Source organism: Barbus barbus (genome assembly GCF_936440315.1).
Source record: "Barbus barbus genome assembly, chromosome: 5".
Classification (NCBI taxonomy): Eukaryota; Metazoa; Chordata; class Actinopteri; order Cypriniformes; family Cyprinidae; genus Barbus; species Barbus barbus.
Window position 1 is genome coordinate 39,976,367 of NC_136733.1, and position 13,524 is coordinate 39,989,890.

At 37.1% G+C, this 13,524-nt stretch overlaps 2 protein-coding genes across 3 annotated transcripts; one reads left to right on the plus strand and one right to left on the minus strand.

The window, feature by feature from the left end:
• Positions 1–228: 228 nt before the first annotated feature.
• On the plus strand, positions 229–3,412 carry LOC306869905 (uncharacterized protein). Its single transcript, XM_079416833.1, has 4 exons — positions 229–827; positions 1,213–1,276; positions 1,802–1,922; positions 2,782–3,412. The coding sequence occupies exons 1-4, from the start codon at positions 452–454 to the stop codon at positions 3,316–3,318; spliced, it is 1,098 nt and encodes a 365-aa protein (XP_079272959.1). The 5' UTR covers positions 229–451; the 3' UTR covers positions 3,319–3,412.
• Positions 3,413–3,981: 569 nt separating this feature from the next.
• Positions 3,982–12,613, minus strand: LOC306870004 (heat shock protein beta-8-like). Of its 2 annotated transcripts, XR_013784229.1 has the most exons (4): positions 11,916–12,536; positions 9,103–9,166; positions 4,950–5,411; positions 3,982–4,401 (listed from the first exon to the last, which is right to left on the minus strand). XR_013784229.1 is itself a non-coding variant. In XM_079417014.1 (3 exons), the coding sequence occupies exons 1-3, from the start codon at positions 12,283–12,285 to the stop codon at positions 5,216–5,218; spliced, it is 630 nt and encodes a 209-aa protein (XP_079273140.1). In that variant the 5' UTR covers positions 12,286–12,613; the 3' UTR covers positions 3,982–5,215. The 2 variants fall into 2 exon arrangements, 1 of the variants encoding a protein (XP_079273140.1); XM_079417014.1 differs by having other exon boundaries at positions 3,982–5,411; positions 11,916–12,613.
• Between the last annotated feature and the right edge of the window lie 911 nt (positions 12,614–13,524).

Below are 13,524 nucleotides of genomic sequence, written 5' to 3' on the forward strand. Positions count from 1 at the left end.
CCTCTGTATAGACACCTCAACACTTTAATAGTTTCTACATCACCATTAACGATCACTTCAATAAAAAGCTCTTTTCCTGTCAAAGACTAAGCAGGACTTCACTCGGGCTGTTCATACTCATCAAATAGCTATTTGTTGCTTCCCTTTTAGATCTATAAATATCCTTAATTAGCATCTCCCATAGAGCCCCTCCACCCTTCCAGCAGCAGATTGAACTTCCTAGCCATCACTTCGTTCCTACATTCTCCTCTGATCGCATCATGGTTAGCGCTTAGTAAGTGTTAAAACACAAGGACGCTATATAAACAGCGTCTGAGATGTCTGCCGCTCACATTTGGGGTTGCTTTTATTGTGCAGTGGTCTCGTTTTGGTACAGCTAGCGCTTCTTTAATCGTACTGGGGCTGGACCTTCTGAATCTTTTTCTTCCTTTCGTGTTTTGATTTTCTCACTATGGCGGATGCTATCAAGTCGCCATCCAGGCCTCAATATTGTCATGATGTATCTTGGAATCCCCTGAGTTACAGATGGCCCAGCGTAATCTTTAACCAACACTACGGCCTGCCTCCGTTATTGGACCCTCAAGACCTCAGCTGGATGGAAGGCATCTTCAGGAGGATGGGGACGTCGTCTTGGCCTGGGTACTTGCGCACACCCGTGTTCACTCAGGCCCCAGGACAGCACATGTCTAAAATGCAAAGGGAGATGAGTGGAGGGGTGTCGGAAGTGTTTGGTGAGGTGTGCAAGTGGAAAATTAGCTTGGATGTCAATCACTTTGCTCCCTCGGAGATCACTGTCAAAATACAGGATGGACTTTTAGTAGTTGCAGGTATGGGTGACAAAGACTACTGTAAAAGGATATATATATATATATATATCATCTGAAATGAGCATTTTTATCAGGCTACTATGTTTAGGTTTAGTAATTTTACTCTAATCGCAATGTATAGCTCATTTTCTATGCAATGAAAGTGAAAGAACTGAACATAAATAGGAACCTGATAAAAATGCTCATTTTATAAGAAATGACACTTCGAGGCTTTTGCATCTGAACTCTTCATATATAATTTTGTATTTAATGTCAGCTACTAAATGACACTATTTATCAAAAGTTCAATTTTTAGTATTTAAAAAAATCACAAACATATCAAATGCTCTTCTTTGAGCTAAAGTTATCAATCTCTCAATTTTGTGTTAATAACTTTGATCTATAGGAAAGCATGAGGAAAGACAAGATGAGCATGGTTACATTTCAAGATGTTTCACTAGAAAATACACGTAAGTGTTAACAAGCACATTCAAAAGTACATCAAAAATACAGTAAAAACAGTAATATTATGAAATGATATTACACTGTTAAATAACTGTTATAATGTAATTTATGCCTGTCATGGGAAAGCTGAATTTTCATCATCATTACCGCAGTCTTCAGTCAGTGTCATACGATCCCTTAGAAATCATTGTAATATACTGATTTGTGGCTCAGGAAATATTTATTGTTATTATTGTCATTGTAGTGCTTGATTTTTTTTTTTTTTTCAGGATTCTTTGATGCATAAAAAGTAAAAAAAAAAAAAGGAGAAGCTACTTGAAATTTTGTGTAAAAGTCTATATGCTGTGGCTTTTGTTCAATTTAATGTGTTCTTGCTGAATAAAAGTAATAATTTTTTTTTTTTAATCAGTTGAATGGTAGACTAATGGTCTATTTTATTCTGTTTTAGCACAGTGTGTGTGAAATTTTCACAAAGCTGTTGATCAATAAAAACAAATTAACAGATTTTTTTTTTCTCACCACTACCTAAGACTTCCAGATGGTGTTGAAGCTGAAAGTCTCCAGTCTTGTCTGTCACCCGATGGGATCCTTACAGTGGAAGCACCGTTACCCAGCATCCCCCCCCCTGCTGATGTCAATATCCCCATCCAGGTATCGATTAGTTCTGACAGCTGTTTAATCTGTAATCATACAGTCTGAACATTTTCACTTATTGAAGCTCAAAATTAGGCACTGAGTGTTCTGGGTGGTATGCATTGCATTTGTTTACAATACATCATCATTACATTTAAGTGGTGCTTTCTGTTATTCATGGTGAAATGGCACCATTATTATCATTACTGAATACTTTTCTTAAATCCAAGGGGTAAACACTATCCATCCATCCACCGATACCTAATTGGTTTTGTATAAAAGCTAGACAGGAGCTGTAATATCAGCCAGTCTATTGGCAAAAAGCTGACTGCAATTTCAGTTTGCAGGGGGAACTTGGGTGTAATACATGCATGGAAGAAAATGAGAGAAAAAGACTTCTCAAAACCTATTATTTCAATTATTTTGTTGTGTTATTTTATTGCATAGGATGTGGCCACTCAAATTGTCTTGCTTTAGAAATGCCAGATATTGTTTCCTGTCTTTTTCAGCTTATGCCAATTTATTAAGGCATGCAGTCATAACAGGCTGCAAAACAAAATGTTTTTACATTAAAGCAAAAAGGATTTCAGAAATAATTAGAGGTGTACGATTCTACAATGCCCATAAATGTCAAATGCCAAATTTAAAGTCAGTTCATGAATTAATCACCCAGCAATTCCAATTACCAAGCTCATAATTGTTCTAATAATCAACAAAGAGATTAAATGCAAGCATATTTTCCCGCAGGGGACATATGGCCTTTCTTTACAACCCAGAAAATTTATAATTTTGTGTACACTGACCCCGGCATTTTAGGGCCTTGGTGTGGCATTTAAGCTCTTGACTTCATTTAAAGACTGTTTCGTGTTTGCCACAGGTGGAGGAAACCGTTGGAGGAAAACAACAAGATGGGACTCAAACCAGCGTTGAAGCCGAGGCTAAACCAGAATCATTTGAAGGAGAAACTCCTGAACCCTCTGTCTCAACTGAGCATCCTGAGGTTGGACAGGTCACCGAACCAGACCAGCAGACTGTATCTGATGTAGATCCATCTAGAGAACCACAACCCCAGTCCACCTCAGAAGCTGCGGCGGGTACCATTGAGTCTGGAAGAGAGCGGGTCGGTGATCCCGGAGACGAGGACAAAGAAGCTGCTTTTCAAGAGGCAACTGAGGGCACCGAGCGAGATGAAGAGGAGTCTGCAGACAAGCCTCAGGCTCCAGAGACTCCAGACACCATCACCCCTGAGCAAGGAGAGCAGGCAGAGGTCATGCAGCCTCGAGAACTGGAGGGTGAAGAGGGATATACAGACCCTGCTGTGACAGAAGATGAGCGATCAACCTTCGGGCAAACCCAAGAGGCAATCACCCCTCAGCAGGTGCTCCAAAAGGAGATGGATGTAGAAAAAATGTAAGCTACAAGATAGCAACATCCCAGCTCTTTCCTTTGCCTTCTGATTTACTGTAACATGCATTTTCTTAGCACTAATAAAGACCTGAGCATGATTGTGTGAAGCTTCATGTTGTGCTTTACAACAACACAAGCGATTAATCAGTGAAAGCTGAGATATGTTTCTAACTAAAGGTGACAGACAGAGATTGTCAATATGGCACCAAGTTGACTCCTTGTTGTGCTTGCAGAAAATTGTTATATACATTTTTTATGCAGTGAACAGGGTTGCACATTACATCCCTCAAGTTTTTGTAAATATCGTGTAATTCTCATCTAACTCGGATGGTTATGATGCTAGCACCTCTTGAGCATGGTTATATTCGTGATTCATTAACCTCAAACCCTGAAAATTATACAACGCGAGAGCGCAGATCGATTTGAGGAGAAAAATCCAATGGGCAAACACATCAGTTAATCAGCAGTGGAGTACCGTTTTCTTCAATATTTTCTCTCCGCATCCTCGTCGAGGAGATTGAAAGCGAGCCAAAGCGTTCAGAATAATCTCCACACTAATCTGTCACCCAATTACCGCCACCGTGCAGAGACAACTCCCATGGAGTCGCTCCCATAAGCACACAGCCAATCTGCCAAGCGAACACCCAGATGTGATAGAGGACAGAGGATTGTGAGACAGAGAGAAACCAAGGTTTATTACTCGACAGCATCAGGAGGTTATATAAGTGGGATAAGCAAACAGGTGTAAAGCTGTAGGAAAAATAACATCCGCTATAACTGTAATGCAGCTCATTTATTAACTTTACAGATTTGCAGAGAGGAGTAATAAATAAAAGGCTTTCTTTCGTAAATGTCATTTATTATAAAAACGCATAGCATACATCCCTACACAAAAACAAAAAAACACACAAATAAGAAAGAAAAGAAGAAGAGACAATAAACAGCCTTTGAGTTACGCACAGTTCTCAGAGAAGACCATATAAATAGTCCAACATGACGAATACTCAGATGATTAAAAGAGCACTTCCATTTGAACTCAGGGCCAAAACAAGTTTAGGTTTATATGAGGGACAGAAAGTCCAAACATACTCTACACAAGTACGTGAACACAAACTGTAGCTACGCAAGCTTGCGTCTCAAAGTAATTTATATTGCAACACAAGCATACATTGCATTCCCAGTGTTGTCCTCTATTTGATCAGAATATGAAGCAAGGAGAATCTTAACTTAGAACTCAAGCTAGAAAATTGGTTAAATGTTAGTAAAATCTTGTGTTGTTCCAAATCTGTATGACCTTCTTCTATGGAACACAAGACGACATTTAAAATATGTTTGCAGATCTATTTTTTTGTCCATGCAGTGAAACTCAAAGGGGTTTAAAATAACATTGGATCATACTGATACTTATAGTATGGACAAAAATACTTTGTGTTCCATAGCGGAAGTAAAGTCATTCATGTTTGGAACAACATGTGGACTAGTAAATGATGAGTTCATTTTTGGGTGAACTATACCTTTAAATTGCTGACATTCGAAGGGAGCTTTATCGCCCCCTTGAGGACTGAGACTTGCCATTACAATGTTTAACCATGCTTTAGCATCTATGTACTTGCGTAGAGTATGTTTATGGCCGTAGACTCTTTATTACAGAAATTTGTCTAGTCTCATCTCATTTCATACCTTTCCCTTGTTATTTGACTGGTAGCTTTATCACATTCATTTTTCTTCACTGACGTAGTAACTGAAAGCTGCTGGTATTTGATCCAACCATGTAGGGTAACATTTGATTTATGGACTACTCCCTAGCAGATTAATGACTTTTGATTTAAGTAAATTTATGAAACTGATAAAACTAGATTTTGGCACTGGCTTGGAACAAATACCAAGGGCATGTAAGCCCACGTTCACTCCCTGGCTGCAAAGACTTCGGCTGAAGCCATACTGGGTTCCTGATGTCTGCTCTCGGGTTCTTCCATGGGTTCTGCGGGAATTTCGTTGCTGTAGAGGTAGTACGGAGGGGTCTGCCGGGCTTCAATGATGAGAACCCCTTCCGGAGACAGAGAGGCGAACACAGTGAGTGGGTCCACATCGGATGGGATTCTGTGAAAGAAGAAAGAGTAGAACATTTCCAAAAGGGGGTTTTCACAGCAATGCCATAAAATAACCATTTTGGGTTCCTCAAAGAACCTTTTAGTAAGCAGTTCTTAAAATAACCTTTTTTCTTAGGGTGAAGAACCTTTTAATAATCTAAAGAACCTTTGTGCAATGAAAAGTTTGCATGGATGTTAAAGTTTCTTCATGGAAACATCAATGCCAATAAAGATAGACCTCTTTGGTACAGATTGAACCAGATTCTGATTTGGGCCCATTATAAATTGTCACTGTTCTGAAAGCTAATATGTGACCCTGGAGCACAAAACCAGTCTTAAGTCGCTGGGGTATATTTGTAGCAATAGCCAACAATACATTGTATGGGTCAAAATTATTGATTTTTCATGAAAATCATTAGTATATTAAGTAAAGATCATGTTCCATGAAGATATTATGTCAATTTCCAACCATAAATATAACTAAACTTAATTTTTGATTAGTAATATGCATTGCTAAGAACTTCATTTGGACAACTTTAAAGGTGATTTTCTCAATATTTAGATTTTTTTGCACCCTCAGATTCCAGATTTTCAAACAGTTGCATCTCAGCCAAATATCCTCAGCCAGTTCTATCCTAACAAGCAATACATAAATGGAAAGCTAATTTATTCAGCTTTCAGATGATGTGTAAATCTCAGTTTGTTTGTTTTTTAAAAAAAGGACCCTTATGACTGTTTTTTGGTCCAGGATCACATATCTAAATGCATACCATAATTTTTCACCTTAAAAAGCGCTTTTGGATTGTACTCTGAAACAAAGTTTGAAATCAAATGTTACAATTTGACAAAGGTTAGTTTAATATTAACAACTACACAGTATTGCCTGAACATAACATAACCCAGACTAATTGAGTTTTAACTCGAGTCTAAAGTTGATATTAACCTCGAATTGTGCAAGTTGCCCATTTGTACTCAGTATATTCTCATTTTGGTTTAATTTCCAACAAACTTCATTTTCTGTGTGGCAGCTTGTGGCTAGAAGATAATTCCCAATGCATTTTGTGGTTTTCATTTAAATGTTCTGCCTGCCATCACTTGCAATGAGAGAAAGAGAGAGAAAGTGAGCGAGTCCTGCTCCCTCCAGGTGCTGGGCTCAGAAATAGAGTCTGTTGCCAATTATTGCAAATCGCCTCCTGATGCAAAGTTTATCACCAGAAATTTCCATCTACACACTTGTCTAATCATCCGGCAGGCCGACTGACTGCAGCCGTTTTAATGAGAGGAGTTCTTACTGTCTGTTTGAATTGTGATGCCTTTAAGCCTGGATTACCATAAATTCATATCTGCTCTATAGAGAAAGGGTGGAACTTGTTTTGAACATGAATGGATGGTGATATCATACAAAGTCACTTCCTGCTGGTCTTCTTCTGCAAATGTGAAGAGGTGGGGGAATTTTAGGGCCGCTTTAGAGATTTGAGAAGTGAATGCAGTGTTTGGGTAATGCTAGATAAAATAATTATAATACTTAACACAGTGTATGGAAATAAATACATTTCCATGGTCAGCAATATATTACTAAATGCACTGCAAAACTCCACACATATAGTGAAAAAAGAAACCCAGCGCACTCACAATATTTATAGAGCTTGACTTTAACAAACTAAAATCTAAACCTAAACTAAGGATGAGATTCCCTACTCTAGCAAGCATGAAAATATACAAAACACACAAAACCTGACCCTTTTTAATTAGATTGACTATTTTTTTCCCTTTTCAACACATGAATATTAAATATGTTTAATATATTATCATTGCCAAAAAAAATTGGGCTGGAAAAAAAAGTATGCCATTAAAATGTTTGAATTTTTTAATGTTAGTGAAAAGTCTCCAAGGCTGAACTGATTTGATCAAAAATACAGTGAACAGTAACATTGTGAAATATTATTACAAATTATTATTTATTGTATACAATTTAAAAAAAAACAACAATTGTTTTTTTTATTAATTTAATATATTTTAAAATGTCATTTATTCATGGTAAAGCTATTTTTCAGCATCATTACTCCAGTTCTCAATGTCTCATGATCCTTCAGAAATCATTGATATATACTGATTTGCTGCTTAAAAAAAAAAGAAAAAAAAAAGTGCTGCTTAATATTTTTGAGCAAACAGCAATACATTTTTCCTCAGAATTTTTTGATAAATAGAAAGTTTAGAAAAACAGCATTTATTTGAAATATAAATATTTTATAAAATTATGCCTTTACTCGAACTTTTGATCAATTTAATGTGTCCTTACTGAATAAAAGTATTAATTTCTTTAAAAACAAATCGTACTAACCCTACATTTTTTTGAACGGTAAACAAAACTACATTTAATACTACTTAATTTTGGTCTAATGCTGTTTGGATCTATGGTGCCTAGTTAGAGCTCACTAAGGTTTAGAACAGAGCTACTGTAGTGTTTCATTGTTGTTTTATTCTCTGCCTTTAGAAAGAGAGTGAGAGGACACAACAGAGATAGACAGAGAGACTCTGACAGAGATACAGAGACAGAGAGAGAGAGATAGACAGAGAGACTCTGACAGAGATACAGAGACAGAGAGAGAGAGAGAGAGAGAGACAGAGAGAGACAGAGAGACTCTGACAGAGATACAGAGACAGAGAGACTCTGAGCTTTGTCTGTCATCATGGCCAAATAAGGCTGGAAGGTTCCATGCTTGTTGCCAAGCTTCTGTGGAGTTTATATAAACCTCATCATGTAGCTGCCTTCAGCGGCCTGATGCTATTCAATTAGCACAGCAATGCTACAGCCGTCCTGCGCTGGGACTCAGACACAAAGACTGAGATTTCATTCAATACTGAAAGCTATCAGTAAAAAAGATCTATTTAATTACAAAATGGATTATTCTACCCAATACTTATGCGTGACCTATATCTTCTATAAGAGTATTGTGTTCTTAATTCAGCAGAATTTGGAACCAATTGTGACTGAGTCTCTAAAATTCCGCAATACCAGCATGGTCTGTCAACATCAGATCAAATAAGCAGTTTAGACTGAAACTAGAAGAAGGACTTACATTGGTGTTTAAAAGTTTGGGTTCAGTAAGATTTTATTTATTTTTTATAATAAACCGTGATATATTTAAGATTCTTTGTAAACAGAAATACAGAGATGAACATTTTCTGAAACAGAAATCTTTTAAACCATTAGACATATCTTTACTGTCACTTTTGATCAATTTAATGCATCCATGTTAAATAATAATAAAAATTCTAGACCCCAAGCTTTTGAATGATAGTGTATATCTCTTGTGTTAGAATACTAAAATAGTGCTGCATTCGTTCAATAATTTAATTCTTTTTCTTTCATAGAGTCTGACAGAGAAACAGCATGGTGACAAAAAAAAAAGAGAGGGAAAGATCAAATCATTATGTCGCTTAATTACTGCAGACATCAGAGCCACATGATATGTTGTCTGAGTCTAACAAGAGTTTCCCTTTTCTATTTGATCTCCTAACTTTGATTCTTTTCCTCTGCCTCTACCATCCAATTTGACTCTGAAGAGCGAGAAGAAAGCAGAGAGGTTGGAGTGGGTGGAGGAGTGGGAATGCTTTGTGTTGCTTTAATAACTCCGAGTGACATTCCTCATTCTAGAAGGTTCCAAATCAGAAACTTTTGATACATTCATGATACTTACTGAATTTTCTTTGTGAAGTTTTTGGTAACAATTCCACCCTCGTCTTGCTTTTCCTCGTGCTTCCCTGGTGAAAAGACATAAAGGCAGTTGTTAACGCAGAGATCGATGGCTTCAAGCGAGATGATCGATATGACCATACAACGCTTATGACATTCTGCAGTTATCAGCTTTTAAATAAGAGGTGTAGAGAATTGCTTTTGCTTTAAATGCAACATCAATATAGGTATCTTGAAGTCGATCCCAGCACTGGTTGCTCATGAAAAGCTATAATGCTTGGCACAGAAGTGTAACCTTTACCACACTGACATTAAATTAGACTCTAATAGTCTAAGACTTTCTGTCCATATAAGACTTTTTTTTGTTGAAGTCCCTTCACATTTTACAGTCATTGTGAAGGCAACACTATATTTTGTGCTATTTCAAATTAAGATGGCCTGTTAAAAGCCTCTTGGCCTCATTCTCTGCAGCTGTTGGTCACTAAATGCCAGTCATACCACACTGTGTCTCGCCGCGGCCTACATATCTACAATAACTGGCTCTTTAGAGAACACTATGAGCACAAACACATTTGATCGATTGTCCTCCTGTAAATACACTCATACTCTGCAGCTAATTTAACAGTTTCACATCTAAACGAATAAAAGGACAGTTCGAGAGCAAAATATATATATATATATATATTCAATGTATCTTACATCTCGCAGTTCTGACTTTATTCTTGGGATACTAGTGTATATCTTGCAATTCTGACTTTTTTTTCTCATAATTGCAAGTTTATATCTTACAATAGCTAATTAACATGTCGCACTTGTGACTTTTTTTCTTGGCGTTCTAGCTTACATCTTACAATTCTGGCTTCTTTCTCTGAATTTTAGAGTATATCTCACAATTCCGTCTTTTTTCTCATAATTGTGAGTTAATATCTTAGAACTGCAAGTTATAAACTCGTAATTGCGAGTTCTGCGGGGGTTTTTTCCTCTGAATTCTGTGTTTACATCTAACAGTTGTGACGTTTTTGCACAGTTGTGAGATGTAAACTAGCAATCGCAAGATATCAATTAGGGAAAAAACCTCAGAATTGCTGGTTTATAACTTGCAATCACAACTTTGAGAAAAAAAGTCTGAATTATGGGATATAAACTCCCAACTGTGAGAATAAAACTCAATTGTGAGATAAAAAGTTGCAATTAGCTTTAAAAAAATAAAATGTCTGTGGCATTTGTTTGACAATGCTTTCCTTCAGGACAAAGTTGAACTTAATGTTTTGCTGATTTTCAAGGTGTTCCAAAACTGATCACCAGAATCTGACGTCTGTGAAAAGGCCTTTGGTAAAACAGAGCGAGGGTAGTTCACTTTGATATCTGTGTGTGACACTTTTAGAATGAGGTTGTGTGACGTTGAGTCCTCCTCCTCCCACAGTGACTGAGTGACCCAGCTGGCATACCAGCACAGTGTTTCTAAAAATCCCAGCGCAGCAGGCCTTTGCTCTCTCCTGAACTCTGAACTTCTGTCCTGCCGTCACAGTCAACAAATATAAAGTATTTCTGGAGCAGACAGCAACTGCCCTTTGCCCTTTCCGCTTTATAAGTTTTACTAAAGAACTTTAGTCATTAAAGAGAAAAAAGGCGTGCATTGTGGGACTCTCTATTTGAGGTCTAATTCAGTGTGTTTATGTGAGTGATCCTAAAGGGATCTCAGCAGGTGGCTGATTACAAGAAATTTGCTGGTAATGTGCAAGTCATGCCAAAGGCCTTCCATTCGCAAACCACAGTCGAGAGAAGCATATGGAGCCCAAAAGGGCATTATTGAAAACCTGTTGGGATTTTATTTTTATATTTAATTAATCAAATAAATAAAAAAGTAAATAAAACAAATAGTAAAATAAAATGTCATTTTTTATTTAATTGTTGTGTTGATAATATCACTTAAAATTATCATTTGTATTAAATTAGAAAAACAAATTAGAAACGTAAAACTCATATTAAAGTGTGCAAAGAAACAAATAAATACTTTTCTAAATTACAAAAATAAAACTTATAATAAAAGAGTTGTATATTTTGCAAATAAAAAAATGAAAAAATGTAGAAAAATTAAGAAAAGATACTAAAGGAGTTATGTTATGCTTTATGCAAATAAATAAATAAATAAATTGAGGGCAAGATTTATTATTTATTGTTTTGTGAAAAGAGGCCTTGTTAACATGTAGGAATGATAATTAAAAAATTAGCAAAAATCCTTTGGTAATAAACGTTTCATATCATGTCTCATGATCAGTTTTTTTTTTTTTTTTTTGGTTGTATTGTATATAACATTCTGTGTTATTCCATGATTTATTATTATAGGCTATAAAATATGTGACCCTGGACCACAAAGCCAGTCATAAGGATCAAAGACATCCTCTGAAGGCTGAATAAATAATCTTTCCATTGATGTATTTGTTATGATAGGACAATATTTGGCCGAGATACAACTAGAATCTGAGGGTGCAAAAAAATTAAATAAAAATAAATAAATAAATAAATAAAATCGCCTTTAAAGTTGTCCAAATTAAGTTCTTAGCCATGCATGTTGCTAATCAAAAATTAATGTTTTTAAATATTTACAGTTGGAAGTTTACAAAATATCTTCATGAAACATGATCTTTACTCTAATGATTTTTGGCATAAAAGAAAAATCTATAATTTTGACCCAAACAATGTATTGTTAGCTATTGCTACAAATAAACCCGTGCTACTTATGACTGGTTTTGTGGTCCAGGATCACATATGTTATCAATAACACATCCTTCTCAAAGTTCAGATGTGTTTTCTCACCTGACACCTCTACAAAACCTTCTTTAGTTTTGACATTAAGCTCCTCAGGTCTGAAGCTGTTCACGCTCACGCACACTTTCCACGGCTCGTCTGGGTTGGTCAGAGGAGTACTGGATCGGCGCGGACCCTCGCTGTATCTGGCGCTGAAGCCCCGCGGGAAGCCCGTGCGCAACGGGCCCGTCCACGGCGCGTCAAGGCGGGTGCTCAGTCGAGGTCGTGCCCAGCCGGGCCAGTCCATAGATAACTCGTCGTGAAAAGGTGGCAGTCCAAAGTCATCGTCCATAAATCGAGATGCGAGCGACTGTTCACGAAACGGATCCCTTGGAATCCTCTGTCGGTTGCCCATAGTGTAGTAATCCCCTTCTGCCATGGTAAAACTGGGGAAAAATGTGACTTCAAAAAACTTTTCTCCTTCCAAACGTCGCGTTCCTGTTAGAACTCAGAAATTAATCAATTATCAAGAAGAGTGCAGTTTGAAAAAGTCTCCAGGCGCGTAATTACGCCCCCAAGTTTACGCGTAACACTGCGCTCATTTAGGAGTTCTAGAAGTTTACTGACGATGTAAGCTCTTTCCACTGGTTTATATGTGATTTACCGGTCTACAAAGTCCAGAAAGTGCTCGGCGCACACGACAGCTGACTGAAGACCCTCCCCATCCAAGTTTAGACCCCAGGCTGTGACTGGCTCCACCGGACAGCGACTGGTCCAATCTCACCCTCCCCCAGATGACTCATTCCCTTCATAATAGAAAACTACTCACTCCTCAAGGCCAGGAGAGGAGTCACACACGCATATGAAGAGCACTAATAATGTTCTAAACACGAAATGTGACGAAAGGCATGCGGTATCTGCTTCTCCTTCTTCAGATGAATCCTTGCATTCGTCATGAAGAGTAAAGTTGAAAGATGGGCAAGAAAAACATGCAACAAGTTATATTTCAGGATGTCTTCTGTCTGCTGAAAAGTATGCAGTGGCCTAAAAAGCCTCACTTTAAATGTAATTTCATGAGACAACAAAATATCAAGCAAACTGATAATTATTTTGTCAAAATACAGCACTTTTCTGACAGAAAAAATAAATATATACACACAACCCAAATTCCGGAAATGTTGGGATGCTTTTTTAAATTTGAATAAAATGAAAACTAAAAGATTTTCAAATCACATGAGCCAATATTTTATTCACAATATAACATAGAGAACATAACAAATGTTTAAATGGAGAAATTTTACACTTTTATCCACTAAATGAGCTCATTTCAAATTTGATGCCTGCTACAGGTCTCAAAAAAGTTGGCACAGGAGCAGCAAAGGGCTGAAAAAGCAAGACATTTTTTAAAGAATCAGCTGGGAGAACATCTAGCATCTAATTAAGTTAATTGGCATCAGGTCTGTAACATGATTAGCTATAAAAGGGATGTCTTAGAGAGGCAGAGTCTCTCCAATCTCTGAAAGAGGGCGTAAAAAGATTGTGGAATACTTTAAAAACAATGTTCCTCAACATCAAACTGCAAAGGCTTTGCCAATCTCATCATCTACAGTGCATAACATCATCAAAAGATTCAGAGAAACTGGAGAAAGCTCTGTGCGTAATGGACAAGGCCGAAGAC